This window comes from Tuber melanosporum (assembly GCF_000151645.1).
Source record: "Tuber melanosporum whole genome shotgun sequence assembly, scaffold_209, strain Mel28".
NCBI lineage: Eukaryota > Fungi > Ascomycota > Pezizomycetes > Pezizales > Tuberaceae > Tuber > Tuber melanosporum.
This window is the reverse complement of record NW_003298874.1, coordinates 17,498-34,227: the sequence shown is the minus strand read 5'-3', so window position 1 is coordinate 34,227 and position 16,730 is coordinate 17,498. Positions and strand designations below refer to the sequence as shown.

Below are 16,730 nucleotides of genomic sequence, written 5' to 3'. Positions count from 1 at the left end.
AATGTCAAGGTTGCCACTTACTCGATCATTGTTCCGGGGCAGTAAGTCAAAACCTCTAAAAACATTCTCAGACAAAAAACCTGCTGATAAGAATTAAGTAAAGGTAAAAAGGGAGAAACCCAGTATAAAGGAAGCTAGTTCCTCATAAAGGAGGAAGCAGGAACAAAAACCCAAGAAACTGGTAAAGAGATCTATCAAGACTACAGAATTAATACATATAAACTTCAAAATGGCCCATAAAGGAATCCCCCAGTCACCAATTGATGAGAAAGTGGAAAGGCAGTTGCACTCATTGCGGAAAGAAAAACTACAATTACAAAACCCACTGGAGACAAATTCGGGCATCTAGGGCAAGGGCAAATGACTTCCCATTCAAGACACAAAAGTCCAGAATTGTGACTAAAGTTCACTGTCCCAGAAAGATCTCTACTGTCCAAGTTTTAAGAGGCAACAAACTCTGGAAACTAGGCAAAGACAAAGAAATGACATAGGTTATATCATTGGTACAGACAATAAGGATGTTTGGATAGTCTAGAAGAGACAAACTCTCTAGGAGTCGAAATCAAGAGTAAAAGGTGATATTGAAGTGAAGGAATCAACCTTGCAATTATGACTTAAGTAGGAATACACATGTTCTTCTTGCCACCAGGACAAGAGGATCAATAAAGAGCAATGTAGACATTGAAAGTACCTCTATGCTTCCCAAGGGAGTATTGCAAGTTTGTCCCTAATAACCTCAGGTTGGCGCATCTCTACTGGGGTAGTCAGGCTCGTGACCTGAAAACTGAAAGGTCTCTGATAAAGACTGAAATCTTGGCAGGAAACAGACAGCACTAATAGTAAAGAAGAGAGCGACAGAAGGGCTAAGTTGAAGAATCTAGAGGAAAAGTGAAGCACATCTTCGATCTATACAAGAAATAGGTACAAGAGCTCTAGACCTTACCTATAGTTACTGCTTCTTAAGTACCCCACTGGTACTGAACGGAACTTGATAAAGAGAGGACACTGTCTACAGTTAAGCGAGAGTGGAGAATCAGCCTGGGAAGGTTATCAAAGAGACAGCCGACCAGCCCTACACATCTGGCTTTTGTTTCAATAATATTTGGATGATGGCAGAGACCCCCTAGATTGGTTCCACAGGTAGTAAAAGTGGAAGGTATGGGAACACCTTGGCAGGAGGTAAAGACCGCTAATAGTAAGTTGTCCAATAGACTAAGAAGAAACAGGTTTATCTGAGGAGACCTAAGTGGTCAAAACTACATGGGTGCATATTAGGAATACAGGTATCTGATACCTAGGAAATAGCCTAAGTAGGGTAACCTTACCTGGAATCGAAATCTCTAGTCTCCAACACCCCCCTCCCACCTCCTAATGGGGCACGCATAGCATCATACATATCAATCTGGGTTGCGCCCTGTGACTATAATACCACAGAATTAAAGGTGTCAGAATAACACTATATATATCACTACCGTCTGACCAAGTGGATCCTGTTCATAGGATATATGAGAGGGGACCTTTGGCTAGGTCTGAGAAGTAGAATGGAGTCAGTCCGCTAACTACTCAGAAGGTTACTAGGTTTCAAATATGTAATACCTTGGACTATACTAGCCTGCAAGGAATTCAAGAAATTCAATCCAGAATTCTTGGAGCAAATCCAAAAAGCCATCCCTGGAGATAGAGAATGGCTTAAAAAAGAAAAAATGAGTTGGAAAAACTATGAGACAATAGTAAACCTTTCCCGCAAGACTGGACCTTATCTGACAAGTTACTTTATTATAAGCAAAGACTATTTATACCAAAAAACCAGGACCTTTATACAATAATAGCTAAAGATTGTAATGATGCTAAGATAACAGAACACTTCGGACAAGAAAAAACTTTTGAAATAATTATAAGGGATTTCTATTGGAAAAGCCTGGCAGATTGGGTAAACAATTATGTACAATCATTTGATGATTATCAATACAACAAATCTCTACGACACGTGAAATATAGTCTACTACAACTACTGTCAATACTCTACACAGCTTGGACATCCATTTCCATCGACTTTATTATGCAGTTACTCCAATATCATGGTTGTACCAAGATTATGGTAATAGTCGACTGGTTTACAAAAGTGGTCTATTTCATTGGATTAAAAGGGACAGCTACTGCAAAGAACGTGTCTACAGCCTTTATAAAGAAAATCTGGAAGCTAAATGGCTTACCAACAGATATTGTCTCAGATATAGACTCGAAGTTTACTGGAGAATTTTGAAAATCCTTGTGTAAAATGTTAAGCATAAAAAGAAGGATGTTTGTGGCATACCATCCACAGACAGACAGATAAACTGAGCGAACCAACCAAGTAATGGAATATTACTTGCGAATTTTCGTCAACTACGATCAAGATGACTGGTACCAATTACTACCTCTAACCAAACATGCCTATGCTAACTCCACAAGCAATGTACATGGAATGACCCCTTTCTACGCAAACAATAGGTTTCATCCACAAACAGAATGGATGAAGGAACACGAGTGTCATGAATATGGCTTGGCAAGGAAAAGGTTTTCACATGACCTATAATTATGAGTCATAGGTATGTTATGGTTTTGCGCATATGACACATTTGGGTCATAAGATGTTATGGGTTGATAGGTTTTACACATGACTCGAATATGAGTCATGGGAAGTGTGCCTGGCGAATATCTCTTCCAAGTGTGCCTTGCAGGTATGCCTTGCGCATATGATTTATATTTAGTACATGACCTCGTTATGAGGTCATAGGTTTTGAGCATGTGACTACTTCGGCCATATGACTAGCTTGTTATGATTTGATTTCACACATGTGACCACTTTAGGTCACATAACTATGGGCAAGAAGAACACTATGTAAGGAGGCCAGTATGGCCGAGGAGGATAGGTTCTTCATGCTTTGTTTTAAGTACTTTTCCTTCTTCTGTCACCACATGTCAGACACGAAAGTTCGGTATCGATCCAATCAGAGCCCTTGATTTCTATCTCACGATAGGCTTCAAGTCTTTAACTTCAAACATCTTTTGGGGACTTCGTTGTTATACCTCTTTCTACATTTGCTGGAAGTCCTTTCTTCCTTTTACTTATCTTTTCAGTTGTTCACTACAGTTGCCTCCTCATAGTCACAATGACTAAGCGAGCCTCCGCCTCCTCTGCCACGTCCACTCTACATTCGTCAGTGGTTCTGTATAGTGCCGTCGAGAAGAACTTTGCCCTGGAGGCCGAAGTCTCTCACCTTCGGCATCACATCTCTATTCTTTCTTGGCAATTTCATCACGTTGGGAAAGAGATATCTGCTTTGTCAGCTGCCCTCGAGAATGAACATACTATTAATTGTGGTTATCTCACAATATTGACGGCTGAAGCTCCTGAGGTTATCACCTCTTCACCTGTCCTCTCAGTCGCTTCGGTTACTATGGTGGTCTCAGTTGGGGGGGGTGGGCTAGAGCCTGAGAGTTCTTAGGGTCCAGTGGAGGAGCTCTCTTGGGGGAATGTTGCGTCGCCAGTTATCCCGGCCCCTCCTGCAACTGCGGTTGTGGGTAGTTGTATGGGTGGACCGGTTTCCGATTTGTTGGAGCTGGTTGAGATGCTTGCTCCTGGTGTGGGCAGGGTGGATCCTGGTGTAGTGATACCAGCTGCCATGGTATCACCCCCTTCAGAGGGGCAGGTATCTGAGTCTTCTATGGCTGAGCCCATGGCTAGTCAGGATAACACCTCTGGTGGAGTCCCTCCTATGGCAGTGGGTAGTAATGAGGGTGGCCCGTTCACTCCTGTTACTAGAACTACACCTGGGGGTGGGAAGAGGAAGAGAAACAAGAAGTGTCAGGTCAAACAAGACCAGACTACACCTGTGTCACTTGTCACTGACTCAGAAAGGTCCTCACCTTCGCCGGTTCACTATTGTAAACTGTCTACTACAGAGTCCGCGGTGGGTTGGCCGCCACCTGTGGAGGGAGCTGAGGAGTTGGAGGAGGGGTTGAATACCTGGGCATGTTCAGTCAAGTGCCGGCGGCTTGGGAACTATCTCATTCGGGCGGCTTCCATCAAGGTTTTTGAGCTGCGCTGCCAGTGTAGGGCCCCCCTGATTCTCTACCACAGTTCATACCCCCTTGGCTAGGGAGCCCTCGCCCTCTAAGTCAGCTTTCCCTCGGGTCTAGGTGCTTTAGTATTGAGTGTTTCTTTTGTTTGAGAATGGGGATAGGTGCCGGAGTGGTCGGCGGGGTCTCCCGGGATTATTGAGTGGGAGTGCTTGAGTGGGTTTCTATTGTGGAGGAGGTTTTTGCGGAGTCATATTCAGATGGCAGTAGTGGAATTTTTGTATTTTGTACAGGTAACTTAGCTGGCGGGTAGGCTAGGCTGAGGAGGACTTTTCTTTACCGTTGATGGCTTTGTATTTAGTGTTCGTATTGGGGCATGGTGTAGGCATGTTTGAGGTACAGGGTTGGAGGTTTAGTTACTTCGTAGTTAGTGGTATCTGGGATGCAACAACCTGGGAGCCTGGTCCTGGGGCTCATCGTATGCCAGTATTGGCGGTACGAGTTTAAATAAAATTAGATTGAATTCTAAGTACTTTTCCTACTAATTACTTTAACAAATATAAAATACCTTTATGATCTTTATCTTTATTGCAACATTTATCATTATGCTAAGAAAAGCTCTTCATGAAGAAGAGTTAGAGAAAGCTTATGATAGGTATTCCCAATAGAAGATAAAGGTCTTATACTATCGGTAACCTAGGCAGAGGCCTAGTACTATCGTAGAACTAAGGAAAGAAATAGGAAAAGAAGAGAAGTATTGTTCCCTGTCATCATGAACTAACTATCTAAGCAGGGATTATTACAGCAAGGTGCAAAATTTAGGAGCTACACTTTATGCAAACTGGATAAAGATGATCCACCAGCAAGCAAGGCAGTCACTTCATTAGACATGAGAAGCCATGGCCAAATACTATGATATGAGGGCCAAGCAACCACCAGACTTCAAAATCAGCAATAAAGTAATAATAAATGCAAAGAATATTGATACACATTGGAAGTCAAAGAAATGCAGTCCAAAATTCTATGAACCATTCATGATCTTGAAGAAAAGAGGAATACATGCTGTAAGCTCAACATTTTGGATCGATGAAACATATACCCAGTGTTCCATGTATCTCTGTTAGAACCTTATAGGGAGTCAGTACACGTGGACCAACAATAACCACCCAGAGAACCCGAGGATATTGAGGGCAACTTACAATTGGAAATAGAGAAAACATGAGAAGCGAGATAGGCTCTTACCGAAAGCAAGTACATGGACACTACCAGGAGGTACACAAACTATGGTACTTTGTTAAATGGCAAGGGTTTTTCTAAGAATGAGAATACCTGGAAAACTACTACAGGTATGGATAATGCAAAGGAAATGGTAGAAGAGTTCTACCATAATAATCTAGAAATTTTACGACAGGCAGACGAAGGAAGATGAAGAAAAGGTTTTCCTAACATGGCTAAGTAAACGCAGAAGGTTTTTCACCCTACTCTCATCAGGTTCTAAAGGAATTAATTTTAGATGTTTTAATTATTTAATGTTTTATTTTAATTTTTAATTTTTAATTTATTTTATATGTACCAAAAAGATATTCGAGGCGAAGCCTTAAGAGGAGGAAGCTGATGTTAGGAATACTGGGATCCGATACCGAGGAAATACTCTAAGTAGAGTAACCTCACCCAGAATCAGAATCTCTGGTCTCCAAAATCCTGCTCTGGCCCCCTTATGGGGCCCACACGTTATCATACGTATAAATCTCAAATTTGTCCTGTGACGATAATACTACCGAATTGAAGGCATGAGAATAACACTATATACGTCGCTACCATCTGTCCAACCGGATCCTGTTCGCAGGATATATGAGTGAGGACCTTCAGCTAGGTCTGAGAGGAAGAGCAGAGTAAATCTGTCAACTACCCAGAAGGTTACTAGACTTCAAAGATGTAATATCTTTGGCATGTACTGTAGGTGACAGGACGTTTTTGCACAAAGAGATGGTTTTGAATGGTAAAGGATCTCAGCAAGAGACCACTATATTCACATCTACCCTACAATGTCTGGATGAGTCTAGAACTCCAAGGAATACTACCAAAAGGCTATTGAACTTCATGAAGTATTGTAACTAGATTTCAGAATACATTGTAGCTACGAGGATAACTTGCAATACTATAACAGTAATTGAAATCCTGTTATCCAGAGCAACCAAGCGTTACCAACTGAGGGAATATTTATCAATCTGGTAGAATAGCTTTCTGCAAATTGATAGGAAGTCCCCTTGAAGATATCTATCAGTTGGGTAAGGAGTTATGGAGGTTTAAAGTCAGACAACCTGAAAAAAAGATTGTGATTATGACTACCTGCATAGATGCAACCCACAGATGAAACTGATCATTTCATCAATGACGGAGACAATTGGGACCAACTCAGTTCAACTTGAGAACTTGACCACAAGCCCAAAGACTCTAAAGATTGGATAACTACTATTAAGAATAGTATGATTCTGAGTTAGTTATATCGTAATTACCAAAAAGGGTGTGGTAATTTTCAGGATCTCCAGGTGTTTGCACCTTTCAAGAATACTTAACGTTGCAAGTTATAATTAAAGAGGTACATAGTTGTATGATAAATAAATGTAATCCGCGAATACTCAGATGTGGAATATAGATATCAAAGTGCCTCCCAAGCTTTAGACATCATCAAGCAATGGAGAAGTGACCTTAACAATATAATATTGTTTTTATGATTCTTTCTTGCTTTACCAAATTTACTTCGCTCTCAGTAATAATAAATGAAATAAGTGAATTAGAGCCTTCCTAGACTCTCTATCTACAGAAACGAAGCTTGATTGGCCTAAACAATTCTGCTGTCTACCAGATTGTCTCCGCCTAACACAGACTGATGGGTAAACAGAATGTGTAAATGTGATACTTGAGCAATACCTACGGGCCTATCAACAAGACGATTGGCACAAGCTACTATCAATGGTCAAATTCACATACAACAACAGGAAACAAGAAATGATAGGCACGACACCATTCTTTGCAAATTACCAATAACATCCAGAGAGTCAGGCCACAAACCACATGATTAGTAGAATGATAGTAGATAAAACAAATATGGAGAAACTACACAAAATGTTATGATCCAAAATGAGTCAAGCACAACAACAGCAGAAAGAATAATACGATAAACATCAGAGACCCGATCCGAATATACAGCCTGGAGATATGGTGTGGTTACTACCACACATGATACATGCAATGTAGCTATTAAAGAAATTGCACTACAAGAAAATCAGACTATTCCGGATACTGGAGAAAGTGGATAACCAAGCTTATAAGCTCGATCTTTCTCCCTCGTTGCAAATATCATACTGATTTTGTCTCCACTTTGAAAAAATATATTTATAGCTGGAAGTCCTTATCGGGTTTCCAGCATACAACAGTAGATGTTGAACACACACAAAGGAAATATTAAAACCTTTAACTATGTGAAATAATAAAATAAAAACACTATTACTCCCTTTGCAATTGTGCTGTACAAAACTCAGTTTCACTTCTCTCATGCTCTCTTCTCCTTTGCTACCTGCCATTAGGCCCACCAGCCTTTATTGGACACCTGTCATACCAACATTAGCCCGGAAAGCCATCCATTGATCATATCTTGCTCTCTCCCTCTCCTTAGCTGCCACTCTTGCCAGTCAGTCATTGTCCTTAACCAAGTGGGCCCCATCACAAGCCGGGCATTTTGCTGGTGTTATGAGGCAGCAATATGCTATCTGTCTTCTATACCCCTTACATGTCGTTTGGGAGTATTTGCATTCATGTTCCGTATGTGTCTTCAAGCAGATAGGGCATAGGTCCATGGCGGCCTGACAACCCACCCTCGCGTGCTTGAACTTCCAACACCTTGTACACTGCGTAGCCGGCGTGGCATGCCACATGACCCGGGTTTCTCTTCTTTTTCCCAAGAACGTCATTTGCGTTTACGGTAGAGTATCATATCGTACTTGTACCTGTAAGCTACCAGTACTCGAGCTGAGTACTTGGCGATTCAGTAAGTATCCGGACGCCTTGACACCAACCGGTACCTATAAATGTGAATCTTGGCATCAAGGGATCCCAATACTTTACGAGTCGCCAAGTATCGTCCTGTGCGAGACTTCTCTGGTAAGGTGTGGAGAGCGTTCTTCCTATCGTATTGATTGCTAGATGGTACTCGAGTACAGGGGGGTCTATAGAGGCAGGAGAGAGACTTTTGGCCGCGTCATGAAAGTTGTCAGCGCAACCGGTCGCAATGTACGAGTACCGTACAGTACCTGTAAGCCATTTACGTGTCCTACTGTACTCGTAGACTACTCGTACTGGCAATCCCACCCCAAAGAGGTTGCCTCGATAACTCCCCTGGGGACTTTCGGGCAGATCACGTGCCCTTACCTAATCAAGAAATTCTCCCAGCCAATCACTTCTTGCACCCCACCCCAAACCCAACTTTCTCCCGGGTTCTCCCTTTTCAACCTTAGCCTGCCCATCATCATCAATCCAATCCGCCATCATTCAATCCCCCCACCATTCAACCAATCAACCACGGAGGAAGAAAAAAAAATACGTTGACGATGCCCCTCTCATCCCTCTTCTCAGACATCTATACGTCCCTGACCATCTCCCCGGTGAACGCGGAAGCCCCACCGGTCGAGGAGCACGAGGGATCTTCGGATTTAAAAGCGGAGGAGAAGAGGTCCGCCGAGCCAGAACCCAAAGAAGAGGAATCAGCTGGGGGAGGTGCGGAGACGGAGGAAGAAGAACCGGAGGATGTGATGGGAGCTATAACTGAGGGCATGTGTCTATACATCTTATGTGTGCAATCCGGACGGGCAAGGGCGGAGATGCTAATTGATATCATTGAGTGGGAAAACAGAATGCTCCGAGTCAAAAGAATGCAAGCCAGCAAAGCATCATTACGGCGAGTGCGTTGAGAGGGTTACCACTGCGGCGGAGAGCGAAGCGAAGGAGCCGACGGAGGATTGTGTGGAGGAGTGCATGTTCTCCCTTTCTTCCCCCCTATCCTCTCTCTCGGATAGAGTAGCTAATTGGGATACCGCAGTCTTCCACCTGATGCATTGCTCCGCGCAATGCGCTGCTCCAAAGATCTGGGCGAAACTGAAGTAGTAGGCCAGCCAGTCTATGATACTTGACTGCCGAACACCTACTCCAGAAAAATTCCTTTTTTTACAAACAAAAAAACCGACTTGCAATTGGGGCTGGGATAGAACAATTGATAGATGTGTGAATGGGTGAGGACAGCATATAAAAAACCAACTTTGTACGTAGATACCGAGAGAGAGAAAGGTCACGGTTCGCCTACTTCTATCCTCGAGCGGTACCAGTATCTCGAACCGACCCAACCGACCGGCCGAGTAAGTGAGTGTGTGATTCGTCTCATCTATCGATAGAAGCAGGAGAGATGATACCGTGTAAACAAAACAAAGTATTCTGTAAAATTCACCCCGTTTTCAATGGTATTATTATTATTGCGAATTGCATCGGGGTACAATAAACTTGCAAGACATTGCTTTCTCACCCCCAATCCAATCCAATCCAATTCAACCTAATCTAATCCAAAACGGCCCAAGGAGGTAAAAAAAAAAAAAAGTGGGGTGAGTACGGCTTTTAACGGGTGGATGTACTCGAGTACTAGTACTTGTACTCGAGTATGGAAAGAATAGGATCTAAGACAAGTGGGGAGGGCAGGAAAAGCTCTCTCTCTTTTTACTCGGCCAGATGCCGCCGGTACAGCATTATCTTACACTACGCCAGGTATGATAACCAGCGAACAAACAATCTTTAATCAACGGCAGCGAACAGCAAAACACGCACCAATCGCGAGCACCCGAACACCAACCCGAGTAAGTGAGCGAAAAAATCCCAATTGCGAAATTACAGCACCGTACGAGGAATCGAAAACACCCCGCAGCGCAAAAACGAACATCCCACTTTCCAACCCACCAACCAACCAACCAACCACAAACTTTCCTATCGTCGAAACCCTACGTACTGTGTCAACATGAACTAACTAAACTCCCGGCGAACCGCAAAAACAGGACAAAACAAAAGCAAAAAAGTAAACCATACCATACATCCCCCCCTACCCCCCCACCCCTCTCTCCAATTCCCCGAAACTAACATGTCCCCCCAGATGTCACCGCCACCATCACCCCTCCATCCCCGCTCCCTGACAACCTCAACCCTCTTCACCACAATCGCCCTCCTCTCGTTCCTGATCGTCGGCGCTCCGCATGTACTCCCATGTCCGGCCGGCGTGAATCGACTCGACCAGCATCGCGCAAAGGTTGGAAAGTCGAATGGAGCGGGGGGTGAGGAGGAGAGGAAGGAGGGGGGGGAGAAGAAGTGTCCGGGGTTGGTGGGCGCTGTATTGGGACGCAAGGGAAGTGGGGAGGAGGGGGGGGAGGGAATTGGGGCGGCTGGGGAGAGGAGGAGGGTTGTGTTGGGGGGGAGGAAGTGAAAGCGGGAAGTAGGTGGGAATGGGATGGGAATGGGATGGATGGACGGATTACTGGTTCATGATGGAGGGTATTTGGGAATTTTGTGCATAAAAGTTTCGGCCTCGGGGATGTTTGTGGCCTTTTCTTTCTTTCTCTCTTCTTATACCTTGGGTTCGGCTTGATGGATTAGGCGGGTGGAGTTGGGTAGTGGATAGCATGTGCCACAATTGGTATCCTGCTTTTCATATTTTAGAAATACATCTCTTGAGGAAAGCCCTTTTGGCCATGATATCGTGGGCTGATTTGCGGCTTGTGGTGATCATATTTTCTTTTATCATAATAATATTATCATACAAACTTAATTTTCCCAAGTCTGGATCCACCAGGTATCACTCGTCCCGGGACCCGGATCTACTAACGAGGTGGGTGTGCGGTTAGATAGGACATAGAATTCTCGAACAATTGAAAAGGTTTACTTCGATTGAGGAGGTGCCTGAGCGGCGTTCGTGGAGTTGTTGCCGGGCCTCACAAGTTGCGATCTTGATGCTCGCATCGCGTCTCTGGCACGATGTTGCAATTCAATTTAGAATTTCAGTAATATATTTACGGCAAAGTAGGCCCTGAACGAAGCATCACAACATCTCTGTGCCCACTAATTTATACAAATAAGACGCCAAAGGCAAGGCTAGGGCTTGATCGCTAGAATCTGGACACCGTCTTCAAATGGTCAGCTGCCATCACCTCAAATATTCAAAAGAAATGAAAAGAGGAAGCCAAAGAAAAGCAAATCATCAGATGCTCGCCCGGTCAAGGGCAATCTCATCAATGCCTGTTGAGGCTATGAAGACCGTCGTGAGATTGTAAAAAGAGTCTCATCATATAGAAGAAGCGAGATAAAACATGAAAAGGGGGAGGGAAACGTCGGGCCAGAACTAACCGGTTAAACACGAGGCCTAAGTGTGGGATATATTTCCTAGGGTTTCCGAGTTAGATGTCAGCAGGTGAACATCAAATTGGATGGACATCAGCCGAATATGTAAGGGACCAGGTCAGACGTTCCAGCTCTCGTCTGTGCGGAAAACCGCTCGGACATATGCTTGTCTTTTATTTGGAAATATCATCATATGGAGCGAGCGTAGGTACTCGTAGAAGCACAAGTAGTCTTACATTAGGAAGATATCCCGGACGCTTTGACAGATGTAATTCCGCACGCGATCTGGGTTTCTGCGTTTCTGAAGAAAGTTAGCGGAAAGCCGCCACACACTCTGGATCAAATTGATTGCAATCAAGGGCCATGTTCAGAAATTGCATGAATGGTTGTTAAAATGATGTTTCGTCATCGGGAAAAACCCGGATAGGACTCGTCATCTAAATTGGGCATCATCATAGAAGATGTAGGTAGGGCAGCACAAAAATGAAGAGTGGAAAAAATAAATACCCTGTTCAAAGTGGTCACTATTGTATAATGGCGCTACTAGGGAAATCCATTATTAAATCGTTAGCGCCAGCACAGACGAATGTCGGCAGGAACAGTTGTAGCAACAACGCGAGACCGTGCTCGGATCAGTTGGGCGGGGTTTCTGAGGCCCCACCACAAAGTGCTTATCGAATCATTGTAATTCAGAGACCAGTGCTCTTGTGCAAATCATCATATGCATCGGCCCCGTTAGAGGGAGTGTGGTGAGGGAAAAAATGGTATACCTTTATTGAGTCGGCAGTAATCTAATTGGGCCATGTCAGCGCATATTGACCAACCCGATAAAAGTGGTTACGGGGGTGAGAAATGGAGGGTGAGCTCAGAAACAGCCATTTTGTGTCTGCACCGCACGAAGTACTTGGACGGTAATTTCCAGCGTATGTAATACGACAAATTGATCATCTTTGCTCGGGATGGAGGGGTGGTAGAAGGGTATAATTACTTCGTGATTTGTGCCTATTGGCATAGGATACGAGATGTATTGTTCATTCTCGGATGTTCGAAAAAAAACCCGGTGAAAAATTTCAACAATGAGACCTGGGAATCCAGTCAGCAGTGAACAAGGGCCCAGTTGCATATGTTCAGAAATATGAAAGCCAATTCCAGATCAGCCTGACGTGCAAAGTGAGTTTCATGCCCCCTCTGTGGGGAAGTCAAAGACTCTAGTTTCGCGGTTGTACAAATCATCATGTTAAGGGGAGGAAAGAGAGAAGAAAAGGAAGCAAATAAGACAAAACTAACCTATCAATCTTCACACATGTTGAGGGCACGTTTGTGTTTCTGCGCGGTTTTCGTGTCGTTGGTGTAGGTTGGTTGTTGATCGAGGAAGTATGGTGAAGAAAACTTTCACCACTTCGATCAAAATAAGGTGCCAAGGCACTAGCAATGGTGGTCACGTTTTTGGCCGACTGCTCTCCTCCTTGTGGGCCAGATGACTTCAGGGTTTAGGGTTTCTCCGCTCCCGGCAGAATGCGACCAACGGCTAAATTCGAACCATTACCGGTCTGGTACCGTACTCCACGTTATGCGGCTCTATCTCGCATGGCCACAGGCCTCAAATAGCCGGAATAACTCGAACCTCGGCAGCTGCTTGCATTGGTCTGGGCGGGCAAAGTCGGAGGTGTGGTAATATGGTTGATTTCGCACATACCGGTGCCTCTCTACTCGAGTAAGGTTTCAACGATGGCTAAAGGGAAAGTTTTATGAAAGGAAAGTTCCGGCGTTTAAACTGGCTCTGCCAGTACTCATACCCGTATCATACAATGGTAGCGGAAGATAAGCTCAGGGTCTGCGTCCGCGGAGCAGGGTGGATGGCTGTTGGGGCTTTTCTGCGGGACTCAAGTTTGGCTGGCATCTTTGGCCCAGACACTTTGTGTTTGTGGCATGCGCATGGTGGCGATCACGGGCTAACTTCCCACACCCCATTCTCTCTATTTGGGGCCAAAAGCTACTACCGTACCGTATTGCTCCCTGGTTTCAAGACGTCACGAGCCTCTTTCCATGCTTCTTATGGCAAACCAGCTTCGCTCCACAACAAAAGAAAGGAAAAAATAGGATCTGGACTAACAATGCGTTGAATTTCTGCCAATAACGGATGTCCCCTAATATCTTCGGTTATAGACGGGCAGGAGCCCTCACAGCTCCCCAGCGGCTTTGACGATGGGTAAGAGGAACATCGCGGGGAAGCAGCCCCAGCAGAGAGATGGATGAGGGACCAAAGTGTATTCATTGCTTAGCTCGGCAGTCGCAGCAATTCGGGACGAGGGATTAGTTGATGCTCATGCTCTTCTTTCCCCACAAATGTTCCCTCTTGTCCCTTCCTTCCATACTTCCGAGCTTACTGTAAATAGCCTGGGAGGGTGGTGTAGCAAACTTACTTATTCTACCCTATCCCCTCTCTCCTCCATTTTCCCTTCGCCCTTACCTTATTTCCTGCCTTCGTGAATACTCCCTTCTCTTCTTAAAAAATCTTGGTCGTTTACAGACATGACTTCTAATGGAAGTGGAAGTGGTCACCATGGCGACTCTGAGGTGAAGACTGACATTATCACTCTTACTCGCTTCCTTACAGAGGAGCAGCATAGACTTGGTCCACATGCCACTGGGGACTTCACGTTTGTTGCCCTGGTTTCTTCGACTGGTGGACAATAGTTAATCATCGTTGGGATAGATTGCTATGTCACGCTCTCCAGTTCTCATTCAAGAGCATTGCGTACGACACCCTCGAGAGCTTCTACTGATCACAAACTAATGCCACACCTCTATTTTCTCTACCTTACAGTTACTACATTCGACGAGCCACCTTGATTAATGTAAGACCCTCCATTTCGTCTCTTACAAAGTTTGCAAACTCACATGTGTAGCTTATCGGTCTTGCCGGTTCCTCAAACATGACCGGGGACGACCAAAAGAAGCTTGATGTAATCGGTAACGAGATCTTCGTCAACACCATGCGTGGTTGCGGGAAAGTGAAGGTATTGGTTTCGGAAGAGGAAGAAGAAGCCATCATTTTCCCCGGTCATGGTAAATACGCCGTCGTTTGTGACCCCATTGATGGTTCGTCCAATCTCGACGCTGGTGTATCCGTTGGTACTATTTTTGGTATCTTCAAACTCGATGATGATGCCGAAGGAAAGGCGAAGGATATGCTCAAGCCTGGAACCGAACTGGTAGCTTCCGGGTTCACCATGTACGGTGCTAGCGCCAATTTGGTTCTTACCATGAAGGGCGGTTCGGTCAATGGGTTTACGTTAGACACTGCCCTTGGCGAGTTCATCCTGACGCATCCCGATGTCGGTCTCTCCATAGCTCTTTCTTTTGGCCGTGGGCCGTGTGCTGATTATGAACAGATGAGAATTCCGAAATCAAAGGGAATCTACTCGGTCAATGAAGGAAACTCCCTTTACTGGACCGAACCTTGCAAGGCTTACTTCGAGAGCATCAAGTATCCTCAGCAGCCCGGCGCAAAGCCGTACTCTGCTCGTTACATTGGATCCATGGTCGCAGATGCCTACAGGACCCTCTGCTACGGGGGTCTCTTCGCCTACCCCGCCGACAAGAAGAGTCCTAAGGGCAAGCTTAGGATCTTGTACGAGTGCGCGCCCATGGCTATGGTCATGGAGAATGGTGTGTAGCTTTATTCGGCTTCCCCTCAGACGTACCAAATGCTGACTGTGGCTGCACAGCCGGAGGATTGGCCATCACGAGTGATCAGAGGAGAATGCTTGAGGTAGTGCCCGAACACATCCACGACCGTTCTGGGATCTTCATGGGATCGTATGACGAAGTCACCAAGGTCACAGAAGTTTTCAAGAAGCACGGTGTAGTTGCAAAGTAGGATGGATTTATTTTCTTTCTCGCTGGTCGGTATTTTAATTGGAAGGAATGGCGTTAAGGGTAGCTTATATAGTACCAGTACTTTAGACCGTGGCGTCTAAGGTACGAGTACATGGACGTTAATCCATCCATCCATTCATTCCAAATAACCCAATCGGTAGCCCTTGACTTGTTCTATGTTCAAACTTTTTCTTCTTCTTTGCCTGCCCTGCCCTTTTCCCTACAATTCTGTGAAGACATTGTCTGTACTGTACCTTGCTTGCTCAAAAAGATATTTTCCCCCCTACTCTCTCCTCCCCTACCCTCCTCCCATTAGACCGTAGTCCGCCTATCGTGCAGTTGTTGTCCCGGCGGGGTACCTGCCTCCTTGGCATATATCATAATTTGCCATCCCACCTCTGCGTTACACCAACCATCTAATATCCTGGGCCAACCATGACGATGCCAACGCGTGCCGGCATGCGTTTTTACCATGAGGTGGACATCTGCAATGTCCCCCGCAACACTTGTATAGTATAATACTGTGCAGTGCCGTTTTTTTGTTAAGAGGTATCGAATGAAACCGGGTAAGAAAAATGCCTCGCGTCTCCTTGGCCTATAATACTTTGCTTTTTCGAAGGCATGTCAACCACGGCTATTCGGGGATGGTTATGTTGGATAACTTTTCGTATCCCATCGTACCGTAACCTCGGACGGGAGTATCTCGGATGGGCTCGCGAGGTTGTTGGATGTATATCAATTGTGGGAGCTGTCACACAGAACGGATTGTTTGATATATATTGTTATTTTTTTTTATTTCTCGGGGTTTGCTAAGCTATGTGTAGGATCTAATAGGTAAGGGAGGGAGGGAGAGAAGAGGGATGTGCTAAGCTGCGGCTTTGTAACGAGCCTCAGCAGCCTTCCAATTAACCACGTCCCAGATTGCGTTGAAGTACTCTGCTTTGCGGTTTTGATATTGAAGGCTTTGAAAATGTGTTCATTAGCGCTTCCAGTCAACGATAGAGTTGTTTTTTCTTTAGCTTGTGGGAAGCCTTACTAGTAAGCGTGCTCCCAAGCATCAATCCCCAGCAACGGAACGTACTTTCCCACCACGGGGTCTTGATTCTACAAAATTCGTTAATACTCTCCGGCCATCCTTCCGCCAGCGAGAGAAGAATACAAAAAAGGGGTATATGTACTCACGGGCATGGCGATAACCTGCAGAGCCCCGGTATGCTTATCCTTAGCCAACCAGCTCCATCCGCTGCCCTGAATTCCAGCAAGGCTAGCATTCATCATCTTCTTGAGATTTTCGACACTGCCATACGTGCTGGTGATTGCACCGGCGAGGTTTCCGCTCGGGGGGCTCTCCTCCACCGGAG

The 16,730-nt window shown here is 45.0% G+C and overlaps 5 protein-coding genes; 3 read left to right on the top strand and 2 right to left on the bottom strand.

Annotated features, from left to right (window-relative positions):
* The first annotated feature begins 8,425 nt into the window (after window positions 1-8,425).
* GSTUM_00000652001 (uncharacterized protein) lies at window positions 8,426-9,452 on the top strand. XM_002837912.2 has 4 exons: window positions 8,426-8,893; window positions 8,972-9,020; window positions 9,059-9,089; window positions 9,158-9,452. The coding sequence occupies exons 1-4, from the start codon at window positions 8,670-8,672 to the stop codon at window positions 9,220-9,222; spliced, it is 369 nt and encodes a 122-aa protein (XP_002837958.1). The 5' UTR covers window positions 8,426-8,669; the 3' UTR covers window positions 9,223-9,452.
* A 1,413-nt stretch (window positions 9,453-10,865) lies between these two features.
* Window positions 10,866-12,848, bottom strand: GSTUM_00000650001 (uncharacterized protein). XM_002837911.2 has 7 exons: window positions 12,775-12,848; window positions 12,476-12,570; window positions 12,258-12,278; window positions 11,995-12,027; window positions 11,724-11,788; window positions 11,494-11,529; window positions 10,866-11,273 (listed from the first exon to the last, which is right to left on the bottom strand). Exons 2-7 carry the CDS (start codon window positions 12,497-12,499, stop codon window positions 11,189-11,191), a joined length of 264 nt encoding a protein of 87 aa, XP_002837957.1. The 5' UTR covers window positions 12,500-12,570; window positions 12,775-12,848; the 3' UTR covers window positions 10,866-11,188.
* Window positions 12,849-13,345: 497 nt separating this feature from the next.
* On the top strand, window positions 13,346-15,655 carry GSTUM_00000649001 (uncharacterized protein). XM_002837910.2 has 6 exons: window positions 13,346-14,147; window positions 14,204-14,245; window positions 14,315-14,345; window positions 14,397-14,825; window positions 14,883-15,159; window positions 15,219-15,655. Exons 1-6 carry the CDS (start codon window positions 14,020-14,022, stop codon window positions 15,368-15,370), a joined length of 1,059 nt encoding a protein of 352 aa, XP_002837956.1. The 5' UTR covers window positions 13,346-14,019; the 3' UTR covers window positions 15,371-15,655.
* A 176-nt stretch (window positions 15,656-15,831) lies between these two features.
* Window positions 15,832-16,055, top strand: GSTUM_00000648001 (uncharacterized protein; the record flags this gene model as incomplete). XM_002837909.2 has 1 exon in its annotated part: window positions 15,832-16,055. Exon 1 carries the CDS (start codon window positions 15,945-15,947, stop codon window positions 16,053-16,055), a length of 111 nt encoding a protein of 36 aa, XP_002837955.1. The 5' UTR covers window positions 15,832-15,944.
* Window positions 16,056-16,137: 82 nt separating this feature from the next.
* Window positions 16,138-16,730, bottom strand: part of GSTUM_00000647001 (uncharacterized protein) — a 1,112-nt gene continuing 519 nt past the window's right edge. The window contains exons 2-5 of the mRNA XM_002837908.2: window positions 16,726-16,730; window positions 16,552-16,666; window positions 16,406-16,473; window positions 16,138-16,331 (exon numbers count right to left, since the gene is read on the bottom strand). The exon at window positions 16,726-16,730 is cut by the window's right edge and continues 237 nt beyond it. Of these exons, the coding sequence (XP_002837954.1) occupies window positions 16,235-16,331; window positions 16,406-16,473; window positions 16,552-16,666; window positions 16,726-16,730 (285 nt within the window). The 3' untranslated portion in view covers window positions 16,138-16,234.

Bases quoted from the DNA above. Each gene is read 5' to 3' on its own strand.
- GSTUM_00000652001 (XM_002837912.2), top strand. From the start codon at position 8,670: ATGCCCCTCTCATCCCTCTTCTCAGACATCTATACGTCCCTGACCATC. The intron at 8,894-8,971 runs GTGTCTATACAT...GTGGGAAAACAG, and splicing joins GGAGCTATAACTGAGGGCAT to AATGCTCCGAGTCAAAAGAA. The intron at 9,021-9,058 runs GTGCGTTGAGAG...CGGAGAGCGAAG, and splicing joins GCAAAGCATCATTACGGCGA to CGAAGGAGCCGACGGAGGAT.
- GSTUM_00000649001 (XM_002837910.2), top strand. From the start codon at position 14,020: ATGACTTCTAATGGAAGTGGAAGTGGTCACCATGGCGACTCTGAGGTG. The intron at 14,826-14,882 runs GTCGGTCTCTCC...GATTATGAACAG, and splicing joins TCATCCTGACGCATCCCGAT to ATGAGAATTCCGAAATCAAA. The intron at 15,160-15,218 runs GTGTGTAGCTTT...GTGGCTGCACAG, and splicing joins GGCTATGGTCATGGAGAATG to CCGGAGGATTGGCCATCACG.
- GSTUM_00000650001 (XM_002837911.2), bottom strand. From the start codon at position 12,499: ATGCCAATAGGCACAAATCACGAA. The intron at 11,789-11,994 runs GTATTTATTTTT...AACTTTCTTCAG, and splicing joins TAGTGACCACTTTGAACAGG to AAACGCAGAAACCCAGATCG. The intron at 11,274-11,493 runs GTTAGTTCTGGC...GACCATTTGAAG, and splicing joins TTAGGCCTCGTGTTTAACCG to ACGGTGTCCAGATTCTAGCG.